General features: G+C 39.2%; 2 protein-coding genes across 2 annotated transcripts; both read right to left on the reverse strand.

Annotated features, from left to right (window-relative positions):
• Positions 1 to 125: 125 nt before the first annotated feature.
• Positions 126 to 19,530, reverse strand: LOC146569843 (unconventional myosin-Va-like). The gene is made up of 40 exons (XM_085282424.1): positions 19,375 to 19,530; positions 18,937 to 19,047; positions 18,248 to 18,419; positions 15,591 to 15,735; positions 15,335 to 15,488; positions 14,610 to 14,753; positions 14,245 to 14,326; positions 14,020 to 14,127; positions 13,121 to 13,227; positions 12,737 to 13,002; positions 12,566 to 12,647; positions 12,280 to 12,420; positions 12,017 to 12,142; positions 11,458 to 11,541; positions 11,083 to 11,208; positions 10,197 to 10,294; positions 9,994 to 10,080; positions 9,764 to 9,872; positions 9,444 to 9,655; positions 9,196 to 9,352; positions 8,004 to 8,243; positions 7,622 to 7,870; positions 7,227 to 7,320; positions 6,991 to 7,133; positions 6,669 to 6,782; positions 6,245 to 6,379; positions 6,059 to 6,115; positions 5,643 to 5,870; positions 5,225 to 5,292; positions 5,062 to 5,136; positions 4,783 to 4,981; positions 4,529 to 4,622; positions 4,289 to 4,432; positions 4,057 to 4,211; positions 3,887 to 3,976; positions 3,638 to 3,788; positions 3,270 to 3,552; positions 2,162 to 2,336; positions 1,983 to 2,063; positions 126 to 1,892 (listed from the first exon to the last, which is right to left on the reverse strand). Exons 1-40 carry the CDS (start codon positions 19,399 to 19,401, stop codon positions 1,740 to 1,742), a joined length of 5,466 nt encoding a protein of 1,821 aa, XP_085138550.1. The 5' UTR covers positions 19,402 to 19,530; the 3' UTR covers positions 126 to 1,739.
• A 3,606-nt stretch (positions 19,531 to 23,136) lies between these two features.
• On the reverse strand, positions 23,137 to 25,065 carry arpp19b (cAMP-regulated phosphoprotein 19b). The gene is made up of 3 exons (XM_085282425.1): positions 24,858 to 25,065; positions 24,274 to 24,396; positions 23,137 to 24,184 (listed from the first exon to the last, which is right to left on the reverse strand). Exons 1-3 carry the CDS (start codon positions 24,900 to 24,902, stop codon positions 24,014 to 24,016), a joined length of 339 nt encoding a protein of 112 aa, XP_085138551.1. The 5' UTR covers positions 24,903 to 25,065; the 3' UTR covers positions 23,137 to 24,013.
• Between the last annotated feature and the right edge of the window lie 1,342 nt (positions 25,066 to 26,407).

A 26,407-nucleotide genomic window follows, 5' to 3' on the forward strand; every position in this document is an offset into this window, starting at 1 on the left:
TTACGTCATCTATTTGTGTTAATTTATTCGTCTGCACTGTTTTGTATCATTCAAAGCAATTAAATTGTACTTATTATAAATTTACTTTTTTATTGTTGGTAGCCTGTTACTGTCCATTTTGAAAGAATCAAAAGATTAAAAGGGTGAAAAGCAATTCTGCTGTACAGATCAATTTTTACATTTTACTTGAAGCTCTTTCCCTGGACACCTAGATGCTGTAAACTATTAAAACTTCTCTAAATCCTCTCTGGTTAAGTTGATCCAAAATAGATTCAAATCCATGTATAATTTTGTTTACTGTCTGTTGTCTCAATACCACTGCATTCAGTCTGTAACAAATATATAAAAGCATTGAAATACAACAATTAAACATTGACAATATTTTCATAGATTGTTTGAATTATATTGACATTTAATTCTAAGAGATCTCAGTTATTGTCAACACAGTTTTTGTCACTACTTAGAAGTAAATTATCAATAAACCATCTGAAAAGTCTCATGTAGTCATAGCTTTAACTGATCACACGTGAAGGCCGGGGACTGCAGCGGTTGAAAAAGCTTTTGCATTCATTCTGAAAAAACGATCAGTCATCTTCCGGGTTTGTCTCCTCATTTTCTCGGTGCCTTGTCGCTCACCTGCTCCGGACTTTGGATGACTCCGCCCTCCCGTCTTGTGACAGCGGCTTGCCAGAGTGGGTGTGCTCGTTTTTGAACAAGGATTCTCACTCCTAAAGAAACAGGATGCTGACGTCGGCCACCTCACCATATATGAGCAGATGTAAGCACACAAACACTTAACTTCTTTAAAAACCAACTCATCACATTTAAGTCAATCCGACCCAAGACTCACAAAAGACTGAACCAGAAAGGCAAGGAAGCACATTAACACATCCCCAGTGGGCAGCAGGTTAATCATTCATAAATTTTTAGGTCATTTCATCTGTTAAACTTTTGCAAATTCACAGCACTTGTGAACAGGAGATAGCATGCTATTTAGCTGCACAGCAATGTGCAGCTACAAAGGCAATGTTGGGCCAGCACATTTAATTAAATTTTACTCCCAGTTTCTTTAATGGAGGATGTCTACAGTTAGACACAGCTGTATACCTTATTACAAAGAGAAGTGGATGCATTACAGTGTCAAGAGAAATATTGACCATAACTAAAATACTCTTGATTGTTCTGAAAATTCAACAGAACACCAAGCTTGACATACCTCACAAGGTAGTTAAACACTGTGCAGCATTTTAACATCATCATGTTACTGATCAGCCAGCCTTTAATGTGACCGACAACATCAGTTAAATACATATACATATATGTACTTGAAGTCTCTCTTCCTTCCCCTTGCCATGATGTGCATAAATAGAATAACATTACATCAGCAGTTATAAAAATATAAAGAAATACTGGAGTGCTCCCAAATTTCTTACTAAATTAAAAAATATGAACTCCACTTTTATGAATTCATGTAATCATAAATACCATATAAGCAAGTGAATTTGTGAAACTTCCGACCCATGAACGCAAGAATGAACCAGTGTGTTTACAATACAGTCAGCAACACAAGATTTGCAACCATTAAGAGACCTATATTTTATATTCACTGTTCCAAGAGCATTTATGCTTCATACTAAAAGCAAACAGATAACATGTACACGGCCTCTCCTTGGTTTCTGGAGTCCAATAAAAGCCAACTGTGAAGATATTTTTATATGCAAGTATCAGAAGTTACAGGTCTAGATGCGAGTAAGGAAGCCCAGATTGAGGCTACTCGGGATCTGGACGGTGTCCAGAGCAACAGAGGAAGGTGTGAACGGGAGGGTGACGGTGAAGATTTTCTTGGCATCCATCATCAAAGTGGATGACTCAGCTCTGTCTTTCAAAAGGTTCTAAAATGCAAAGCAAACAAACAAAGCCAGATAAAGAAAAGTTACAAACATATTAAACATTAACATAATAGTAAAAGAGGCTTTACTCACTTTAATCGTTGTGATGAATGAAGGTGACACTCTCTCTTCAAACTCAATCACCGGTGTGTACAAGGTCAATACTTTGACAATCTGTCAACAATAAACAACAAAAAACAAAAGGCAATCAGAGCACAAGCAGGATAAACTGTCTACAGATTAACAAAGCTGAGTCTTAACTGATGGTCAACCTGCGCTGTGGTGAGGCCAGTGCACATGTTGCAGATGGCTTGGGCATCTGCTTCAGTCTTTTTCTTGATCTGTAGAAGCTGTGCAGCCTGTATGAGAGGCTCCAGAGTTTCTTTTGCACCACAGTCTGTCAGCTCTCTCTCAGCCAGCCACTCCTCCAGCTGCCATACATTGTACCTGAACCCAGAGAAACAATACAGATTAAGCTCCATACTGCCCAGGTAAGTTCTTCCATCATTCTTCTATCCAACCACAGAAATTAAAACAAATATAAAAAAACAGATATGTATTATATTACCTGAAAACTCTGCCACCTTTATGGTTTTGGCAGTGCTATTTGTTAACCTCATATTCAAGGGTAAAGGTCAATTAATATAGTCTTATGTTAGGATCAGTTGATGCCCTCTTCATGTTTTCTCTCTGGTGAATGCCCAACTCAAATCAAAAAGTTGTCTCAAATGGTATTACCTTACATTTTGCTCTTTGAAATAAAGCCCCTAGATTTCTCTCCCGTCGTTCTCCCAGCTAGATCTCATTCAGTGTGCCATCAGTGACCTTGACATTAGTTTGGGTGAACCTGGCTCCCCTCAGACCCCATCTTAACCATCTCTCCTGAGTTACCATTGTGCATTTGAACTTGTTAAACCATATGAACTTTTTTCCAAATGTGTTTGCTTAAGAAGTGGTGAAATGTGTTTAAAAACCTCCTTTGTATTATATCTGGAATATTTATATTTCATGTAATGATGCAGCTATAAAATAATAGCATCTTCTTTACCTGGACAGCCAGGTAAATTATATGCAGTACGTGATCAGTCTGTGTCAAAAGGGGGAAACTTCAGATTAAAATCAAGGTCTAAACATATAAGGCTAATGTAACATAACTCAGTAAGATGGGACTGAGGTCTTGTGTTTGAAATTCATACCTGTAATTCAAATACGACAAGCAGCCGTTTATTTTATGTCTTGACTTTTGAATGCTGATTGATGATAAAGCAGAAATCTTGCCTGATATAAATAATAGACTATCATTTTTATTTTTTATTTTTTATCTTCGCTCTCTTTACCATCTCTTTTTGTTTTTCATGCCCAGTGTGTGTTTGGCTGTACCTGATCTGCAGGCCTTTACCCCAGGAGCACATGTCCTTCCGCAGCAGCAGGTGGTTGAGTGTGACCGCACAGATGATGTAAAACTGCTGCTTGACCACCTGTTTAATGAGGTCTGAGTCCATCCCATGCTGACTCATGGTGGTGTGGAAGAGGCCAAGACGCTGCAGGAGGACCTCCATTGTAACAGCCCCCTCTTCTGAGAAACTGGTGCTCCTCTTCCTCAGGCCTGTTGGTTTGGACCCTAAAACACCCTGGATTGTCTCGTTCTCCAGCATGCTCGAAACTACACATAAGACACAAATTGTAGATGACAGACTTAATAACATATGTTGTTACTTGTTAAGTATCATTAGATTACGTCTCCTCACCTATGAGGTGCTGCAGGATGTCCTCCATACATTTGATGAGTTGACGGTAAATCTGAATGGCCAGATCGCCAAAGACCTGCTGGTACTCTGATAGTTCAAAATTGGTCAAGCAGTGCTCATTCTGCTTAGCCGTGTTGTGCACCATAAACACCTGAAGTCCACAAAAGTCGTACAGATATGTAGGATTAATTAAGTTCTATGTACAGCTACATAAATAACACTGGTATACTGGCAAACTTTCAAGCTTACCTCATCACCACTGTACTGCTTCAGACAGTGCATTAACCGGCAGGTGTTAGCCAGCCAGAAAGACACCACTTCAAAGTCATTTCCTCTCCTCTGCAGAAAGATTATAAAAATTAAATCAAACTAAAAGCGTCACTTACTTTAATAATGCAGATTTAAGTTATATGCTGCACCTTGATGACCCCTTTGATGCTGCTGATGGTTGAATTTAGCAGAGTGCTAACTCTCTGATCGTCATTCACAATGTCTGCATATCGTACGCACATGAAGATGATGTAGGCAGGAAGGCCTGGAGTGAAGCTGACAGCAACGCCGCGAGGCTTCAGATCTTAGCAGATTGAACCATTTCATTACAAAAAACATCAACCACATTTTATTATTTCCTTGAACATATGTTTGTCCCACCTATGACCAGATTCTTAAGCAACCGGCTCTCGTCACCCTGCTTGTACTCCAACATGCCCTGGTACTCCTTCTCCTTGCGGGTGATGTTCACTGCTCTGCCAGGAGGACTCACCACTGAGCGTCTGGTCTCTTGCTCAGTGCTCACTAAACACAGCAATAACATGAGCAATGACAGGATTATTGCTAACATGCTCTTAAAAATAAGTGTAACTATGTACAAACTCAGTTCTTTGTGGTTACCTTCAAAATCTTCAACCTTTTTCATGTAAAGCTTAAGTTGTTTTTTCAGCTTTCTAATGGTTTTGTCTTGTTTCTCTTGCTGTTCCAGAAGTTCCTAAAATTACATAAAAATTAAATGATTACATTATTATTTTAAGGCTAATACATGGCAGAGAGGTGTTTGTTACTGAAACTGTGAAACTAAAAGTATTACTAATATTATTATTACTACCACTTTACTTTAAGGCAGAGTGATAGATGTTGGATAAACCCACCAGGTTCTCTCTGGTCAGCCGTGTAATCTCAAGCTTCAAGCTTGCTTCAATTCGGGCATCTTCAGGCAAAAGGAGGCTCTGAGCCAACATCTGCTGCTGCTGCTCCTTTTCATCCTTCAGCTTGTTCATCTCCTCTACCAGCTTCATGTACCTCTCATTGTGAACCCGTTCCTGCTCGTGCATCTGGTACTCCAGAAGCCTGCAGGATGGAGGGACAGCTTTCAATGGCCTTGAACATGAACTTGCTTTAATAAGTCCTGACTATTATTACTTCATTACCTATTTGTCTCTTTCAAGCCTTCATAAGCCAGCCACAGCTCTCCATCTTCATTCAGTGTGTGGATGTCAGTGGATCTGAGCAATTGGAGCATCACAACATGAATTCATTGCATTCAAATTTTTCAGGAACATTAATATTTCAGCAGAAACCAGGAGGTCTTACTTGTGAACATCTTGATATGAGGGGATTTCACTGAGATCCAATTTCACACCTTCTCCCAGTGCAGAGTCCTGCAGGTCAGATCAATATTATATCCCTCTAATTACTGTTCATTATACATCCATCCATCCATCCATTCGCTTCCGCTTATCCTTTTCAGGGTCGCGGGGGGCGCTGGAGCCTATCCCAGCTGTCATAGGGCGAGAGGCAGGGTACACCCTGGACAGTTCGCCAGTCTGTCGCAGGGCCAACACACAGGGACAGACAACCATTCGCACTCACATTCACACCTAGTGACAATTTGGATTATCCAATTAACCTATCCCCACATTATACATTTTAATGAAAATACAGTGTTTTTAAATGAATGTATTTCCATTTCTTTTAATGGGAATAACAACAGTATCATTCAATTTTTCACCTTGTGTTTAAGAGCCTCTTGGCGCACCAAATGCGACCGCAGGAGCAGCACCTCCTCTTTCCTCATCTCCAGCTCCTCTGTGGAAGAATTGAGTTGCTCCAGCAGGACTTTGTAGGGCAGAGAACCAGGGGCAGGGGGCACTAAATCACTGTTCTCATTAGTCAGAGACTTTCGCAGCTCATTTAGATCCTGCTTCAATTTCTTGTTCTCAGACTCCAGTTCTTGTCGCTGCATCGAGACATTTAGAAACAAGAAAGACAAAAAAAACAAAAAGAATCAATAAATATATTTTGTTTATAATCATCTTTCAGTATTTCAGTACAAAGAAAGGTTATTATAGACTGTGGTAATATGTTAAAACTATTTGTGGGCACTTTATTTCTGGTATGCTGAAACTGAACCACAGAGCATCACACCTTCAATGTTTCCAAGTCCAGTTCTGCTCTTCCACTTGTTCTCTGTTCCTCGACCACCTTTTATTTAGAAAAATATCAATAAATAATAATAATAAATAAAATCACCAAAACCCTTTAAGAAAAAAAAAGCAGCTATGTATATTTTGCAATTTTACATTTTTGGAGAGAGAAAAATTGCATTCATACTTTTGCTTTTTCTTGCTGGTCTTCCTCTCGTTTATCCAGCTGCTGCCATAGTGACTGTTTCTCCTGCTCCAGCTCTTTCACTCTCCTCTGAAGCTTCAAGAGGACTGGCAGGTCCACTGCAGTCTGGGTCTCATCCTAACAAAACACAGCAAGCCCTGGTTGATCTCTTTAGAATCTAACTAAGAATGCTGCACTAATAGGATTATAACACAGACAATGCCAGAAAGAAATCTTCCCACAGATGATCTGAGGAAGGAGCATCCAGTGCCTAGAGGAAACCCACATAGATAACATGCGAACTCTACCCAGAACCGTCTTCTGAAGTGCCTCATAAAAACGTGTTATCTGTAAAATTCCTCGTAGTACATCCCACAAAATGCTTCACAGCCACCTCAAAGCTGACAGACAGGCGAGTATTTCATACCTCTGTTTGTACAGAGCTGTCTTCACCCTCAGTAGAGCCTAAGCTCTGACTAAACTCAGATGAGTTACTGCTGTAGTTGGAGTCTGTCCTCTTCAGACTAGATTTGCTTGAAGTCTAGGTGAAAATGAAAAAGACAACATGTCATACAGGGAATAAACATGACAAGCATTCCTATGTTTGCAGCACTTAGTCTTTGTCTAGTACTTATAGCTGGTTTTGGTATGCTCTGTAAGTCATTGTGACCATGTAAAAACTGGTCATGGTTTGTAAGTTATGCTTGAAATTCCTAATGTGTGTTTGAATACTAAGTATAGTTCCTCACAGTGTTGAGATCCATCTGTTCCTTCAGGTCTCTGTGCCGCTCCTCCAGATGCAGGTGTTCGCTCAGCAGACTTTGGTATCGAGAACGTTCCTCAGTCAAGTCCTGCTCCAGCTGTTTGGTGTTCTCAGCGTTGGTTTGAATCTCTGGGTCAAAACAGTTTTCTTTATGCATATTTTTTTTCTAAATGTCAGGAATTATTGATGACTAGTAAAGGCCTGACGGTAACCGTTTAGTACCTGTCAGCTGTTGCGCTTGTTCAACGATTTGCTTGTTCAGTTCATCTACGTCATTTTTCAACAAGTTGTTCTTCGTGTTAAGTTCATCTACCACCTGATTGTGAGAGTGGACATAATCATCAGATATTATTTCTGTTCATTCTTTGGAAAATGACACATTTTTAAGGTCCTCTTGCCACCAAATATATGTCATATAAAACTCTTTATTCAACATTTACAGTAAGGCAACTTGTTATTCTCTATAGTCTGAGGTGTTATGGAATACAATATTATCTCAATTGCATGTGACATTGTGTCATTAATCTACGATGTCACCTTTTCTCATAATTAACAGGTATGAAAGGAAGTCAGGTCAAGGTTTGAGGCAAATCTCGAAGACTGGAATAACGGCTTACCTGCTCTGTCTGCTCCTTGTAGACCTTTGTCTGCTCTTCCAGGTCTTCCTTCTCTCTGCGGGTGTTTTCCAGTTCGTGCTGGAGGAAGGAGAGCTGCTCCAGCAGTGAGGGTAGCCTCTCTGCTTTAGCTCTGGTCTCTTGCTCTGATCTACGCAGGTTTTCTATCTCACTGCTCTGTCTCTCTATCTCCATAGTCTGAGCTTTCTCCGTAACACTCAGCTTCTCACTGAGTTCTCTGTTTTCCTTTTGCTGCGGGAGGGGGGGTACAAACACATGCTGTTCATGTGATATGACAACTCCCAATGAACTTTTTTTCTTGTGACAGAGTAATCAAATACGTACCTCGTACAAATCTAGACCTCCATACTCACACAATACCCACCTGCTCATTTATCTTGTGCTGCAACTGCAAAATCTTGTTCTCCATGCCAATATTGAGCTTCTTGAAGTGCTCCACAGAGCGTGCTTCTACTTTCAGCTTCTTTAGTTCCCTCTTTGCCCTCATGCGACGCACACAACTCTGCAGCAGGATAATGGCTGCCAGGATGCGCTTGTAATGCTGTCTGGCCAGCCAGCCTTTCACCCACTTCTGAATGACTATTGCCTTTTTCTCATACATCAACTGTGAAAACAAAGAAGGGCAAAAGCAAGTTCATAACGTCATATTTAAAAGTGAAGTAAAAGACTTTCACTTAAAAAAAAAATACAGTTACTTGTACATAGTGCTTATCATATATTTTAAAAAATTAAGTCTGTTAGAAGTGCATCTCTGTCTTACACGAATAATCCCAGACCATTTCAGTTTCAAACATCATTAATTACAGATTTTAACTTGAGAATCATATAGAAATAGAGCGAGCAGACATCCTTCTTTATGTGGGTCTGCACTGTGTTTTTCTTTCTCGTAATGAGAGGTTTTCAAAAGTCACTGCTGTAAGGCAGAAGCATTAAAAAAAATAATCTGGCTTTCACTGAATGGAAGTGAGGGCAGGCTTGGGTTTCCGGGGGCTAAAACCCAAGGCGGAAAACAGCTCATCATCACAAGGTCACAAGCCGCACTGAATTCAATGAAAAATACCACAATTAAAAGGAAGTTCAGCTACAACTAAAATCAGGAAACTTCTAATAACTGTCTGTGTTCTCACAAGAAACTTAAAGCTCAAAACATATACCACTTGATGGCTACAGTGATGATTACCAGCAAAAACAGCTATTAAAATAATCATTTTAAATCTTACCCAGGAAAAAAACAGAAGAATACATAAGAATAAAAAGACATAATGCATAAGAATTAAACTTTAGCTTATTTTTATGCTCACTGCATTGACTTAGTGAAGGGGTTGGGAAGACTGCCTTTAAATATAATGTATTCAGATGCTAAATACGTCTCATTTGTAACATATCCCACATTATTAGGCAAAGATGCTCTTTTCCCCATATTTAGTTTGTCGGTATATGGTCAACTTATATTGTTTATTTTTTTGTTTATTGATTAGCATTCAAATCTCTCAATGAATACAGAAGAAAAAAATAGGTAGGATATAGTAAACGTCTAAAGATCAACATGATGTTACCTTATGGTACTGCTTTCTAGCCATGTGAGCCCTCCAGAAGCACTGAACAGTGATAGCTGCAGAACGCTGCTGCTGGTAGAGTTTCCTTTTCGACCACATTCGCACATTGCGCTGAATGATAATAGCTGCTCTGGTTTGCAGCAGAAACTTGGCATAACTGACAGAAAAAAGCATTTCAGAAATACATCTAAAATATCCATAAAGTTTCTAAAATCAAACTTCTGCTCTTGTTTGGCATCCTCACTTACCAGCGTGCCTGGTGACCCCGTACATGTTTCTGAATAGTAATGGCAGACTCCCTCATCCTCAGGTACTTTTTGCGTGCCAGCCAGCAGCGAATAGTCTTCTGGATGGAGACACAAGCCATACGCAATTTGTCCGAGCGCAGCTTCTCCAAGAAAGCCACCTGGCCAGCTCTGAAGAAGATCTTGTTTTTGCCAAACTGGTATTTCCCCTGGTCCTAAAACAAAATAAAAAAAAAACAAAAAAAACAAACACACAGTCTAATATGTATTACATCACATTAAAGTGAGCCTGTGAAAGCTGATTTTATAAAACACACCCATACCTTTATAAGTTTTTCCAGGAGATTTTTGCAGGCCTGTTTTCTATCAGGAAGCAAGTCCTTTTGCTTCATGAGAACCCGATAGCGGCTAAAAAATTCCTGATAGGTCCACCTGCAATAATCAGATCATAAATTATATCTATAATTTATATAGGATTATCTATTGCAAACATTTTTTTAACAGCTTCTCGTGGCTGTTTGCTCTGTATCAGAAGTGCTTTCTGATATGCTACCTTGATGGGAAGCCTGCTGCTGAGATCCGGATAGTTTCGAGGATGCCACATGCTCGAAGCTGTTGTACAGCCCTCACAGGGTCCAATCTTTATTTAAAATAACATAAGCGCACAACCTTTAATCTGTTCTTGTCGAACATAGCTGTATGAAGAAAAAGTGGGAAACAAAAAAAAACAACAACAAAAAACAAAATCTGCCTCACGTGAACGGAGCTTTATGGTCATTTGGTTTGATGCAGCGCACGTAGTGAGGAGTTGTAGCATTCAGTGTTTCCATCAGCAAATGCAGGGACTGTCGAAACTGAATAAAAAGACAAGAATGAATTCTTCCTAAGAGAATAGAAAAATACAATAATTAACATGGTCAGTTACTATAAATTTCCACATTAGTTTTAATTCTCCCCCATCATGCAGTTTCTCTACAAGGATCCTAAACCGACTTGAACCTGAACAGCTGATACAATGTCCACAATCATGCATGCTCTCCAGGCTTTGAGAACAGGGACTTCAGAACTATCAAACATCACATTCACAACGCTTCTTTATAATTTAACAGTTATAAAGAAGGGCAAAATAAACCTTAAATATGAGGACTTTAGTGAACATGGAGTACAAATCAACAGTTAAATCAAAGCATATCGGCTTCTCTGTCTGTTCTGCACAAGCTGGTTATTACAGGTTTAACTAACACTGTGATAAATTCATCTTTACAATGGTTATGCTTACATAATGAGACACTGTATAACTTTACAGAATTCATTAGTACACAGTTACAAGAAAGACCAGCTAAAACCCTGCAATTCTGTCCAATGTCATGGCCGTCTATAGTATGAGAGTTGTATGAGTGGAAATGTCAAAGTTCCTTGGGGTAGTTGCCACTCAACTGGCTGTACATCCAACCTTTATGCTGAGAAGGCCAGAGAAGCCTGGGTTCCACCCCAGACCATATTCTTCATGCCTCCCTCACTTTAACCCTAATTTCCTGTTTGCTCGTTAATGTTCTACCAAAATATAGACTGAAAAAAAAAAGGGGGTGGGGGGGGGGGTGGGGGGAACAGTCAAAGAGTTACCTGTGAGTCATTTTCTCACCTGCAGTCCAACAGTCTTCTTAGTATCCTTCTTAGCTGATCCAGCCCTTCCAATGCTGCTTGTAAGTTTGTTAGAAGAATTTGCTGCCTTCTCATCATCCTCAAATAGCTTCAGCAGCAGATCAAACTGAAACAACAGAAGTAATCAGTGAACAGCAGATGGCAGCATTTTCAATGCGGACAAGTGTGTACTTCCTTCAATAGTTATGCCTGAACAATTCAAGGGTGTGTGCCCACAAACATACGACATTTGATCTTGGCTAAGTGATGCTGAAATTTAAACCTTCTGAATACTTTTACACAAAAAAACAAAAACACCCCCTGAATATTAGCAGAAGTGAGAATATAATAAACAACAGAAAGTTTATAAATTCACCTTGCTCTTTTTCAGCACATTAATCTGTTCTTCATTGACTGTGTCCTTATTTTTCTCCAGGAAGCCCACACACTGATACTCCACCTAGGCACAAAGGACCAGGTCAGACTGTGTTCTCTCACTAAAAGAGCAAAGATCATATTCACCCAAAGCCTGAAGCAGACTGAGTGGTATGGCTTCAATAAACAGAATCATATGAATCAAACATTTGTGGGAAAGGTATGGATTTTGACTTTGCAGACAGGTACAACTTCACTGTTTTTAGTTTTGCTTAGTAAATGAGTCACACATCCGTCTGTTTCCACACTGCTTGTTCTGTTCAGGATATGGAGAGCTGGAGCTAATCCCAGCACACACTGGGAAAAAGCATGGGTTTATACCACAGAGTAGTCAGTAACCAATGAAGTCACAAGTACACACATTTGCACACACAAGCAATTCAGTTAAAGTTCATTTGAGACACCTGGAGAAAACCCACGAACACACAACAGAAAGAGATCCTGAACCCTTCAAGCTGAAGCAAGGGCACATTAGCGTAAGCCATACAATTCCTTTTCACCTTGTCAGCAAAGTGGTGGATGATGAAAGCTCTATTTGACAACCTTGGTTTTTCAAAGTGAGCATTCTGCTTCAGGAGGGTGTTGTACAGCTTCTGTGCCCATGTTTCGTCAGATCCTTTGGGCATCTGTGGAAAGAGGAAGAGCTGACACATCAGTTAGTCACGGCATTACTCATAACCTCCAAGCACAGTGTGGCGGAGAGTCTGAAAAGCAGCTGGACACACTTCTGGTGGGAAGAAAATAAACAAAAACAGCATTTTACCTTACACTCCTCATCCAGAAGGTCCAGGACGCCCAGTTTGGCTTCGATGAGATTAATACAAGGCTGATTGTCATAGAAGTCAATCAGTGTCCAAGGGATTTCCTCTTTCATGTACTCCTCTTGTTCCAGTTTGAAGACATGCTGGAAAGAATGGGAGCTAAAAATGATTTACAGGTACTGTATGTTTTGACAAAAAAAACAAAACATTATAAGATAATAAGATCTGTCATTATTGTTCAAAATAAATAAATATGTAAAAACAATTTGAAGAGAAAAAGACACATACCAGGTTGAACTGTTGTTGAAGCTTTTCATTGGCATAGTTGATGCAGAACTGTTCGAAGCTGTTGATGTCAAAAGTTTCAAACCTGAGGAAAAATACAAAGTTAAATTAAAAACAAACATATCTGGTGAACTGCAGAGTATAAACAGAGAAAGCTAGTGTTCAAAAACAGACCCGTAAATGTCGAGCACACCAATGAATGAGTGCTGCTTCACTGTGGATTTTAAGGCACTGTTGATACTGTCCACAATCCAGCTGAAGAGTCTGGCATAAATGTGTTTGGCTAGGGCATCTCGGCCATAGATCGCATTAATTTTGGGAACAGGCTTAACAAAGGTTTCCGTGGTTGTCTTGAGCTTCCTGTGGCATAACCAGTGGGCCATTTCTTCGCAAGGCACTCCCATCAGGTCACAGAAAACCATCAGGTGGACATCATCCTGCTGGAAATACATGAATAACATTGATCTGATAAAGACCTACACATCCTCAAAGCAACATTCATACAATTATATATTTTTTAAAAATTGTATGTTGTGTCCTGTGAAAAATAATGTTTACCTTTATGCTGCATCTGTCTGCTGACTGGTCTTTTACCTCCACATTGCTAAGATGAAGAATAGCTGACAGAATTTGGTAAATTTCCATTTGATCACTTTCCCCAATTCCTACAATCAAGACAATAAATGAGGATTTTTAATGTCACTGAGTCCAAAACCAAGACTGTACAGATGAATGACAAATGAACCCTTGACCCCTATAGTGAGGGGATCCCATGTTTCTATAAGAGGGGGGCTTTAGTTAATTGCCAGCATATAGCCCAATTTAATCTCAACTGGGCTGGACAGAAAACATGTTTACTTAATGTGAAGAAGTGCATGCATGTTCTACAATGTTTGCATTTAAGGAACCACATGAAGTTCATTTCTGTAATGTTTCACATTATTCACACTGGACCTGCAAAGCACAGAGAGTACAGTTTGTGTAACTATTTTACTGTGTATGAAGCAAACAACTTGTGGCCATCCAAAAATACTTTCTGCACAATTTAATATCATTCTTTCACAGTGTTCAGATCACTCCATCAAAATTGAAGATATCATGTTATCCAGAGGCTGAATTAGACCTACTGGCCTGCCAGTTCTAGGCCCTGGGCAACATGTTTGATGCCACTGCCTTAAAGCAAAAGTAACTCCAACTCAATACGAAGTTATTCTAAATTATCATCTTTACAAAGAAACATTTTTCCCCCAAAGGGAATTGTTCTTTCAGCAAGAAAATGGCCAGACTCGTTGGATCTCACGAGTCACTGAAAGTTTTGAAAATGAAAATAATGTGAATTAAATGTTGCATCCTTCCCACTTTGGGCTTATGTGTCAAACAAAACTCTATAACACAATCATCAAACGATCTGCTCTACATGCACATGTAAACCTTACTAAAACACAGCAAACACTCACCTAACAGTGAGAAAGACCTACGGGTATTGCACATCTCTTTGGCATCATCCACTCCATCTATGACTGGGCTCTGACCCTGGTTAGTGCAGTGGAAGTCATCTGCGCAACCTTACCTCATTAGTGAAAGAAAATACTGTATTAATACAGACAACTGTAATTGCAAAATGTTTTATTTTATTTTTTTTAAATGCCTAAAGGAAATTTATATTTTAGAGAATTGCACACCTAACCTGAAGGCTTTGAACTCTGGTAAATGTGAAGAGGCACATAGCTGGTAGAATATATGGTAGTTCCTTTCACTGTGGGCCTAAAGTTGTGAATACAGATGTAACATAGTTACCACAAAAATGTACCACAAAGAAAACTTAGTAAAATTAGGCAGAAATTCAAACTAAATGTTGCCTTAAAAATAGCTGGTGTTCTCCCAGACAAATCAAACAGTGGGTTGTTTATGGTTCATTGTTACTACACTGCGCATTAAACACTGTTACACAAACATTACAGTGCTTTAAAATAGCTCACTTTGGAGGAGAAATGCTTCATATAAAAATATTAAATATTCAAGTAAAATCCAAAGAAATGAAATTTACCTGAAACACAACTCGAGACTTTTCCAGTAAGTAGGTTCTCATGTTAGCCCCAGTTATGCAATACTTTGTGTCAAACCCAATCTCAATGTATTTTCCAAAGCGGCTGCTGTTGTCGTTCCTTGTTGTCTTGGCATTTCCAAGGGCCTACATAAAATATAAAAAGTTTCAGTTCAACAAGTTAAAATAAGATGAAGCTCTGACCATGGACAGGGAATTCTGATGTAGATGATCAGGCATGTGTTTGGCACTCAGAAGTGATAGTTGCAGGGTTTTCTGTAAAGGTCCCAGTCTGCTGTTCTGGATCCTAATCTATTTTTAATTTATTTGTCTTGCTGCAGTTGTCATGCTCAAACAATCTGTTAGTGCTTAGTGGCATAATCAAAAGCCACGTAGGCATCAGGGTAGATCAGATTCAACCCACGCAACGCTGTGTTATTTCTACTGTGACAGGAGTGTTGATCCCAACAGTGAAAGGGTATTTCTAAATTAATTGTTGCAGAGACATATAGACCACAGGCAGAGAAAGTTGCATCATGATTTACACTACAGTTGCAATTAAATGAAATGAAAGGGTAAATACGTTTTTAAAAACAACAACAAAATTGGACACAAAACTGAAAACAATGACACATGTACAAATTTAGTGTATAACATAAATAACATCAATATACGTACAGATGTTCAGTAACTTTTAATATCTTCTATTTTTGTCCTAAGTCCTTTACCTCCATGATGGGACTGGATGCAAGAACTCGCTCCTCCACATTGGCCTCTCCAGAGGAGCTGACTGTTGCAAAGTAACGCATTGCATACTTGGCAGAGACGGTTTTGCCAGCCCCAGACTCACCACTTACTATAATGGACTGATTTCTTTCATCCCTGGATGAAAGTGTCATACAGACTGAACATTAGTAAGAGGAAATACAAAAGAATTTACTTGCTTTAAAGTTTAACATGATATGTACTTTGAAATGTCAACACCTGGCCATCTGTTTGTATGCCTCCTCTGCAACTGCAAAGATGTGGGGATCCATATCCCCCATGTTTTGTCCGCTGTAGGCATTAATGATGGCAGCGTCATAAATGGGCAGTCTCTCATACGGATTGATGGCAACCAGGACAATTCCTAAAAATCAACCACAAGAAAAATGTTCACTCTAAATTACAACATCATGAATTGTCTAAAACTACTTCTTCCCATGTATTTAAACTCTACCACGGCAAACAAGCTGCAAAAGCAGACTGGTTATCAGATTGTTAAACATATTACTCAAATTTGGTAAATGAAAATATATCAAAAGCATTTACAGTGGAACCAAAACAATTTCACTTTCTTTGTATCCAGAAATACATAAATATGACAGAAATTAACAAACATGAATGAACATCCGTCTCTTAATCCGATAAAGCAGATAAAATAGTTTGGTTTTTTTTTGGGGGGGGGGGGGGGGGGGGGGACAGCTTGGGTACGACAAATGATGATAAGCCCTCCACTTGAAAGAAGTCTGTACATATATATAGTATGTGTATATACACATATGTGTATGTATTACTTAAACTTGCATTGTTTCTGACAGCCACCAGAGGGTAAGTAAAGTAAGTAAAATTTTATTTATATAGCACCTTTCAAGATAAAAATCACAAAGTGCTTCACAGAGAAGCTAAAACATAAAAACAAAACAAAAAAAATCAACCAAAAGCAAGTTTAAAAAGATGAGATTTTAGAAGAGACCACTGAGTCCACAGATCTCAAGCTCAAAGGGAGAGAGTTCCACAGTCTGGGGGCCACAGTTACAAAAGCTCTGTTGCCTTTTGTTTTCAGCCTCGTCATACCATTATGGACGAAAAAAGACTTGTGAAAGAGTCTGGGAGAAAATAATCCAGGATATGCTCACAATGACTTCTGACTGGCACGTCTTTTTTCAATGAGTATGTTGTTTCACAGTTAGAGCCACACCTTGCTCATCACATCCACACACAGACAGTGACTCTGGCAACCAGAGACCCTAGAAAGGGACGACATTCGTCATCCATAATTTGTTGCACAATAGCTATATTTGTAATTTTGTCTCTGTATACCACCACCAGGGACTTAAAACAATCAAGATCTGACTGAAGCATAAGCTTCCAGCTTTATTTCAAGGAGTTAAAAAATAAAATGGCAATAACTGTTTTAGAAATTTTATCAACTTTTATTTTCAAGCAGGGCTAGGTGAGGCCTGTACCATCAGTGTTTCAAGACAAATTGAGATGACATATTATCTGAAGTGAATTCAACGTTGAATTTGCATATTATAGCTTTTCACTGTAATTTTAAATATGAGGCTCAGAGAGATGTCAGTGCAAGTAAGAGAGGAACTCTTTAGGCTGGGGGAAAAAACTAAAAATAATGTTATGGTGTGGCCATGCATGGCTGCCAGTGGAACTGGGCCACTAGTGTTTACTGATGATGTGACTGCTGATAGCAGTAACAGGGTGAAGTGTGCAGGGCTGTACTCTCTGCTCAGATTCAGCCAAATGCACCAAAACTGATCAGACAGAGTTTAATATTGTAAATGGATAATGACCCAAAGCATATGGCAAAAGTACCTCAAGAGTTTTGTAAGGCATATTCTTGTCAATGTCTTCAATTCAGTGTCTCCAGTCAGACACCTGATCTCAACCCAAAAAGAGGATGCTTTTATTTACTGAAGACAAAACCAAATCTAGAAAGATCCACAAACAAGCACCAGGATTTTCAACCAGAAATCAAAAACAATCTCTATTGTTAAAATGACTGTTAGTTTTACAATTAACAATTAGCTCTGAAAAACGCCCCTTTGATTAAAGCTGAAAAATTGCACTTCGATCCCATCTTGATTGTTTGAAAATTTGTTATATGAAAATCCACAGGTGTTGTTGGTGTTGAGAGGCAATACTTCAAAAGAAATGTGGTTTTATCCAACTAACTATGGATCTGGAACTATATGACAGGGTGGCAAATATATTAGAGGCTTACCTAAACTCATGCAGAAAACAAAATATTCACAGAACTCAATGCAGTCCTGTAAAAATCTAAATATGCTCTTACTGATGGTATAGGCATTAACAGGGTAAAAAGCAGGTTCAGCTAATCAAATGACCTGTAGTTAACTGATCATCCACAAGTATGACCACCATAGCACCATATAAAAAACAAACAGAGCAGCACAAACACCTGTAATCAACTTTGAACCATGGTGGTGGAGGGGTGATGATTTGGGCTTGTTTGCACACACAGGATCTGGTCATCTTGGAGTCAGAGTTCACGATGAACTTCTCAGTATACCAAAATATTCTAGAGCCAATGTGTGGCCCAGGCTGCCTACAGTCAAAATAAACGTTGTTTTTCACATTATTGTAGGCAACAGGAGCACAGGAATGTCCACTGGGAACCAACCGCCAGCTACAAGGTGGTAAAATCAAGTATCCATTAGCTTTCACTTAATTCACTTATTTGAAGTATCCTGTATTATATGGTGCTGTGTTCCTTTAAAAGCGACCTGCAGCACATACATCAGCATAACGTAGTGCAGATTATGTCAGAGTGTACAGTGAGCAGAGCTCCAAAGTCTACAGTGACAGTGATAGTGCGAGTCAAAGGAAATGTCGCTCATTACCACAGTATGTGTAAATCAACCTGGAGTCGATAAAGCGCACTTTGAGGTTGTGTAGCACTGCTGGCTCATGGAGATAGCTGAGAGCTGTGAGGTCATTCTCCCCCACCAGGATATCTGGGTTTCTTAGTGGTGGCAGGTTGTTGGTACGTGGGTCTATTTTGTGCTCCACTTTCTAGAAAGACACAAAAAGGTAGCAAAACACGAAGAAGAGAAGAGAGTAAGTTGCTTCCACTTTTAGGGAATGGCATCACCAGGTGTGCCTAATGATGAAGCTAAAAAGCAGCCACTGTGCTCCCCCTGTTCATGTTCACTCACGATAAAGCTTTGGCCTCATTTTCATACCTGCTGTGCATGCCCAAACTCGACATCATAGCTGCAGGCAGCAGCATAGCTGAGGATAACTCTTTCACCACATAATTTTTCCTATTTTCCACCTATTTTGAAGGCAGAAAATGAATTTGTTGACTTCTTTAAGTGTTTTTTAAGGATTTTTGTGCGCTCATCAAACAACTCAGCTGTCTCAAATAATCCTTCAGGGCACATAGAAATTTATGAGGCTCTGTTGCCAGCATTCCTGCAGAGAAATGTGCGCATGGCTCTCAGACAGAAGATCAATGTCCATTTCAGTGCCTCTATGTGAAACTCTTGTGTGTCCCGTATGTACAGTAGTTGGTATTTAATTGTCTCACCGTGCCATCCTCCAGCTGCAGAGAGAGCGTCTGGTCGCCAGGAGTGTAGTCTTTGGTAAGCTCTGCTGATTTCCACACTTCTGCTGCATCTGGGAGCCATACACGGGCATACTGAGGGGAAACGGGTCAGAGCCATTCAACCAACCATTCACTTACAGAAACCGTACAAAAAACTACAGCATAAACATCAGTGACAGGAAAATTGAAGAATAGCAATTATGAAGCATTCACTCATATCATCAGCGCTGACACAGTCTAAAGGTCTGATTTAAAGACCTTTACTAAATGAAGAGTTCTTAAACTCTTCATTTAGTAAACTCTTCATTTAAGCAGACACTCCTATGAGAAAAACGCCATACTTGACCCAGCTGAGTTAGTTAAAAGTTAACTAACTCAGCTGGGTGAAGCTGGATACCTGATAGTCAAATTCAAACCTACCTTGGAGTAAAGTTCAGCGGCTGCCATCTCTTTAACGTCCTCAGTGAGCCTGCTCAAACGTTTTCCTACCGCGAAGAGAGGCGCCGAGCATTTTTACTGACTCCCAGAGTAGAATGCCATTAACTTTTCTCCTCTCCTCCTCCGCTCTCTGGGACTCCGAGCGCCTAGCGGAGAGTGGGATTCAACACATGCGCGTGCTCAGGCACGGTTTGCTCTCGTGCGTCTTGCGTGCCTCCCAGCGGCCAGCCTCAGCCCGCGAGGACAACGCCACACTGTAACCGCGGAACTACTAATTATAGTGGAAAATATTACTGTTTCGAAATCATTACTTGTCCACAGGGAGCATCACGGGGCACTGCGCAGAAGATCACATCTTCTTGTATTAACGAACTGTTTTTGCAGGGCAGTGGAAAATGTATTTAGACGGTTTTTTTCTGTGCCCGAGTAAGATGTGCTGTGCATAATGTGACCTTTCACTTACTTCATATCAGTCTGCTTCTTAGATATGAAGAGAACATCACATTATTAAATTACGTTAAAATATGGGAAATGTTGTTAGTCAAAACCAGTGTTGGTCAAGTTACTTGAAAAAAGTAATCAGTAACTAATTACTGATTACGCCCCCAAAAAAGTAATCCCGTTACTTTACTGATTACTTATTTTCAAAAGTAATTAATTACTTAGTTACTTAGTTACTTAGTTACTTTTTAAAAACACGATTTACAACCTGAAGAGGTGATAAAGTGATAGATATTTCAGCCCAATTCTACTTTTTCTACATAATCCATCATACAAAATGTAATCAAATGGAAAAGTCTCTTTTTTTAACTTGTTTTATCAGTTTTAATCTTTTAACTTTATGCATCAAGCAAAACATTTAATTATATGCAACATTCTCTGACTTGAATAAATTAGTTTAACATTTAAACCTATTTTCTACACATTCCAGCACATAAAATAAAATATTTTTTGTGTTTTCACTCACTCTTTCAAACAGATGCAAGTAAAACACAGCAGAAAATAAATAAAGTCAAAGACTCAGCGGTCCTTTTGCTCTATTTTCACCTGTAAAGCAGGAGCAGGGTAGGCGGAGGGTTACCCTGGTGCAGGTGTGCTGCGGTCAGTTGAAGAATCCGCGCGAGTGTCTCTGTGAGTTTCCCATCACGTCGTAGCTACTCGGTGCTTGCTCGGAAGTTTAGGGGTTTTTTTCGCTGTAAAAAGAAGTTTTCTTCCCACGCACGATGGACTCTAATGTTTTTGTCACTTTTTATGGAATCAAACTCAAAGTAAGGTCAGTACTTCCACACTTTAAACGCTGCACGCTCATACTCTCTCCCGCACTCGATATATTATCCATTGTTGATCTGCACACAGCTGCTGTCACCAACGTCGCACTTGCTTATGTCACTGTCATGAGACATTCTCGCAAAAAAAATCACGGTTTTAGTAACGCAGTAACGCAGCGTTCCTACGGGAAAGTAACGGTAATCTAATTACTGATTTTGCAATAGTAATCCCTTACTTTACTCGTTACTTGAAAAAAGTAATCAGATTACAGTAACGCGTTACAAGTAACGCGTTACTGCCCATCTCTGGTCAAAACACATTTGAGTAGGGCTGCTCGATTATGGCAAAAATGATAATCACGATTATTTTCACTGAAATTGAGATCACGATTATTTGACGATATTTATTTAACCCTTTAAGACCTACCATAGAACCAAGTCCACCAGAGCTTATATTATTTTTTTTACATGCTGTAGTGCCATTTGTGGGAGCATTTCAAGTTGCTATACATCAATACAACTGTTATAGCCCATATTTTAATAATATGTATGCATTAAGTCCATAGTAATTACATAAATTGCAAAAAAGTGCAATAAACTACAAAAAAAATTGAAAATCGCTTTTGTTTTGTTTACATATATTTCTACTTGGAGAAATTTAAGAGGTTTATCCCTCAAAACTTTAAATACAATAAAGTTGCAAAAAAATAGTTTCCCACCACAGGAAATTTATTTTGAGTGTCTTCATAGTTTTATTTTGGAGATACAGCAATTTTTATATACTGCAGGAAAAACAAAAAACAATCCTATGATGCAAATTTGCAAAGAAAACAGCATGTGCATCATTTTACTGTGGGAAGTGTTACGAACAGCTGATAGGAACGGCAAAGCGTGTTTCTGGAATATTATGTTTTTGTTCCTGCAAGCGCTTTTTATGCAATTTTTGCAAAGCTATATGTGGAACGAAACCGTGACCTAGGACAAGCTGATGGCATCAGATGTAAGTACAACTCCTCCGGTTTCATATGCAAAACAAATTATTGCGCTAGCTTACACGGTTCGGATTCTACAGGGATTTAAAAATAGTTACGCAAAACGGAGCATGCTGCTCTGACCGGCTTTAAAGGGTTAACAATGACTTTAAAAAAAATAATATAAAATAGTGTGCAACACCACTGAAGTTTTTTTTTTTTTTTTTTAACTCTTTTCAACCAACGGCAGTCACTCTCCAAATAACTTCTGCTTAGCTTTCCGAGCTTCCCTCGGGTCCTCTTAATCAGCGGTCTCCAACCTTTTTTGCGCCACGGACCGGTTTATGCCCGACAATATTTTCACGGACCGGCCTTTAAGGTGTCGCGGATAAATGAGGGAGGGGCTAATAATCGGCTCAGTCATTTTTAATGATCGTTGAAAGCCCAGATCGTAATCGTGATTAAAATTCGATTAATTGAGCAGCCCTACATTTGAGTGAGTTTTTCAAAACCCAACAATGACATAAGATTGCGTCAATGCAGTAGAAATATTATTATTAGAATGAATATTCTTTCATCATAGGTTTGTCTGAACATGAGTGGAGCACCTGGCTGAAATTGAATGAAATAGCAATATGGACTTTTGTTAGTCATTTAAGTCAAACTATTGCCACCATGCCTCCGTTTGTCTGTAGGTTGTTGAGAGGCTGAGGTTGTTTCACTTTAAGGATAGCCAGATTGAGATGCTTCATGGGCCGGTTCCATTTGATTATAGTCTTTACCTGAAGTCAAAGTCCTGTTTAAGTGTTAGTGCAAAAAGTTAAAGTACCCACTACACAGAATCCTACATGCTCACAGAAAAATCCCAATAGATTAGCAGTTTCTGAAATAAAGATAGAGACCAGCCTGTCTGCCTCAAACAACCATGCCACATTCACCTTTCCCCCCATTCTGACAGTTGGTTTGAACTTCAGCAGGTTGTCTTGATCATGTCCACATGCCTAATTGGACTGAGTTTCTGTGGTTCTGCTGAATCTCAAACAAACTGGCTTATTGGCAGTTGAACTGGTCTTCTTAGCAAAGTGGCAAGTGAGTGTACATCATTGGATCATCGGTATTGATTCATTAACATGCATATTATTTGCATACAAAATATTATGGAGCAAATGTAGAAATGGGCATACCATTGAAATACTTGAGAGTACAGGTACATTTCACCACTCTATTCATGCTCTCATCCAATGGTTTTGGGCATTGTAATATAAACAGGTTCCAGCTCAGTGGCATCGGGTAATTTACTTGCACACCTCAGAATGTATCTGTATACTAACTAAAAAATATTCAATATAAAAACACAATATAAAAAGTAAAATCTTTTTTTATAAATATATCAATGCAATAGAAACATTTCAAGCAGTTCTTCTGTAGTTTTGCTTCTTAGTAAAATTGAAGCATAAAAAAAAAAAAAATCATGCAAGGACAAATTCCACTGAAAAAGTCTAAGCTATTATGCAAAACTATTTTTATTTACAAAACAAATGGCACAGTGCGACTGCACAGTAAATGCACATGCACACTCCAGACATGACAGGGGAGTTTGTTTCCATAAAATCATAAATCCCAATCAGACAGTGAAGGACATTTCAGGCAAGATTCACAACTAATATTCTAACAGAGGGAGCAAATATTGCTCAAGAGAAACCATTCATTCATTTTAAGGCCATTTTAGAGGTCAGGATGAGATTGAGACCAGCAGCAAGTCAATGCAAACCAATGTTACTAATTAGACTTAAACACAACTGGATACAAAGCTAGTCTTGAGCACTTCAAAAGCATGGAATCAAGTAGCATGACAGAGAAAGCGAGGGACGTAAACAGAGTAGAAAGAAAAAACACAAATTGAGGATTATTGACTTTTCACCATTGAAATGCCTCCATAAGAGCATGGGATCCCTCAAATTGCTGTAAAATCAATTTTCTGTTCATAGTTCTGTTTCTAGCCTAATGAGCAGGAACAAAGAGGAAAACGGAACCTTTTCACAAGCTTTCAAGCATTTACTTTGGAGGCATATATTCTTAAAAGCGAAATAATTTGTCAACATAAGATAGCCATAACATTTAAATATATAAGTGCGATGACTGTTCAGGAAATATCAATGTATTGAGTCTTTAAGAGCCTGAGAAACACTTTCCCTTAGCTGAATTTGTATCACTGATGCCCCAGTGCCTCACAGTTGCCAATTCTTCAAGTATTTGGCTTGTTACATGACTTGTTCTTACAGAATACAAACAAAATGAGAAAAATAAACAAAATGTAAACAGTGTGCGAAGTAGATATTAAATGGACATGGGAATAGTAGCAAAACAGTAAACATAAAACCATCAACCAGCCAGTTTACTGGCCACGATGGAAGTTTTTCTTTGAGGTAGGTCCTGAGGTGTTGGGATGTGTCCCCCTGTGATCTCAGTCTTCTCCGTTGGGGCGGATGGCAACTGTTTATTCTTCATTTTTGCCTTGGCCATGTTGTAGTCCCCAGAATCAAAATACTTTTGCTGTAAACAAGAATAAACAGAGTGAGATCTCTATAAGGCTGACATCTTTTAATTGTAGTAGCTAGCCAAAGTTAGGTGAGAAAACTCACCCCCTTCTGGAGTCTTTTCCTGAGAAATTCAGATCCCCCTGGCTTGCCTCCAAGGTTGGGATATCTGGCCTTCAGTTTGGCCTCCTCTGATTTTTCTGGGCTGATTACCTTGTCCTCCATTTCCTGTTGACAGAGTGCAATGTGTAAGGATAGTAAAACTTTCGACTTGCAATTCGGTTTTCCAGCCGTATGCATCAACGTGACAATAACGAAACTTCAATATGTTGTATACTGACAGCAGCACATACTATGGTCACAGATTACTTTGTTTGATTAGATACCGGCGCCGCCATGAGGTAAACTGCTGTTTGCACTAGCATTAAAGTTACTGTTAGCATGATGAGCTACTGTACAATTTTGCATGTACAGTGAAGAAACCTGTTTGCCAGACCCAAAACAGCACAATTTTACTCTACCAACAAACGCTAACAGAATATTAGCCAATTCAGCGACAGCATCGCTAAGGCTCTCAGTCAAGGTTAGCAGCTGGCTAACTAGCTTGGTGCTAGCCGCCAGCTAACCAAGCAGCACTGGCTAACTGGTGTTAATTTGATGTAATTTTCCATTTAGTGGTTACAGTTTACCTGCTGTTCCTCCGAAATTCTCGTTTCTTCAACTTCCTCGGACATGGTTGTGCTGTATTCCCGCTCTGTTCGCAAAACTGTAGTTATGGCCGAATAAGCTCCTCTTCGGGAAGATAAAAGGTAGCACTGTCAAAGCAGCGGGCGAGGACAGCAGCAGCCTGTCATGCAGCCTGTGTAGCAACAGGCCGGTGAATCGATGCTAGAGACGCAGATGAGCGGGACGATAGCGATCATAGAATCTGTAGGCGCTAATAACAAAGTTGTTTTTCTTCAGACTAATTCACGCGTAAAAAATATGATAGCGTTGTTGAAATTTGATTTTGCATTGTATATGGATTTTTTTAACCCGTCACTTTGTTCAGGTACACCTGTTAAATAAGAAACATAATAGTTTATTAACCCCAAAGGAAATTATGCAACGGATCACAAAAAATGGACAACAGATGACTGGAAAAATGTACTTGGTCTTGACTTCTGATGCAATATTCAGATGATAGGGCCAGAATCTGCCATAGTCCGCATGGAAGCATGGAGCCATCCTGCCTTGTGTCAACAGTTCAGGCTGGTGGTTTTGAAAAGTTGAGAACGATATTTTCTCTGCACACTTTGGGCCACTTAGTACAAACTGAGCATCATTTAACCCTTGTGTGGTGTTCGTATTTTTGTTACTCAGCCAGTGTTCATGGGTCTGGTGGACCCGCTAGAGTTTTGGCTTTCCAAATTAACACTATCAAACAATTTTATGTTAAATTACTCAACAGATGTTTACTTCATCCCAATTACAAGACATATGAACAGCAAACATGGTTAATTTTTTCCCTTTACCTTTGTTAGATCACATTTATGAATTAATGTGCTTCTCGTTTTTCTTTTATATAAAATGTTATAAATAAATCAGTTATAATCAAGTGGAGTGAGTGGAAAGACACAACACATTTACACGTGAAAAAATAATTAATTGTTTAATTTTTCTTTTGAAGAAAACTGAACACGGGTCTCACAGACCCGAACACCATACAAGGGTTAAATACCACAGCCTACTTCACTGCTGTTGCTGGCCATGTCCATCCCTTTACTACAGTGTACTCCCAGTGCACCCATCTTCTTAAGGCTACTTTAAACAAGATAGTGAACTATGTCACAAAGCTCAAATAATCTCAGACTGGTTTCTTGAACATGACAATGAGTTCAAATGACCCCACTTAGGACATCTCAATCCAATCAAACACATTTGGGGCGTGGTGGATCACATAATGGATATGCAGCCACTATGTGATGCCAATTTTGTCAATGCAGCCCAAAATCTGAGCAATGTTTCCAGCAGCTTGTTGAATCCACCTATGAATAATTGCATTTGTTTTAAAGATGTGAAGAGCTACATGCTCAAAATGACCATGTGAAGGATATCTGCTCTTCCTGGCATCATAAAGAGCCAAAAGTAGGACTTATATGTACTCTGACCTCATTATTTGAAACTTCCAACATGTTTATTAGGCACAGCCACCATTTTAACAGTATAATAATAACTGACCCTCACAATTTCTCTGTAC

This window comes from Mchenga conophoros, linkage group LG7 (genome assembly GCF_057382185.1).
Source record: "Mchenga conophoros isolate Kocher_MC1m ecotype Shallow Benthic linkage group LG7, M_conophoros_male_GT1.1, whole genome shotgun sequence".
In the NCBI taxonomy this organism is placed as follows: Eukaryota; Metazoa; Chordata; class Actinopteri; order Cichliformes; family Cichlidae; genus Mchenga; species Mchenga conophoros.

Coding starts and splice junctions, on each gene's coding strand:
- arpp19b (XM_085282425.1), bottom strand. CDS start 24,902: ATGTCCGAGGAAGTTGAAGAAACGAGAATTTCGGAGGAACAGCAG. Junction 24,397..24,857: donor GAATTTCGGAGGAACAGCAG/GTAAACTGTAAC, acceptor CTCTGTCAACAG/GAAATGGAGGACAAGGTAAT. Junction 24,185..24,273: donor GGAAAAGACTCCAGAAGGGG/GTGAGTTTTCTC, acceptor TCTTGTTTACAG/CAAAAGTATTTTGATTCTGG.
- LOC146569843 (XM_085282424.1), bottom strand. CDS start 19,401: ATGGCAGCCGCTGAACTTTACTCCAAG. Junction 3,789..3,886: donor AGCAGTACAGTGGTGATGAG/GTAAGCTTGAAA, acceptor TGTGGACTTCAG/GTGTTTATGGTGCACAACAC. Junction 1,893..1,982: donor CATTCATCACAACGATTAAA/GTGAGTAAAGCC, acceptor TTTGCATTTTAG/AACCTTTTGAAAGACAGAGC.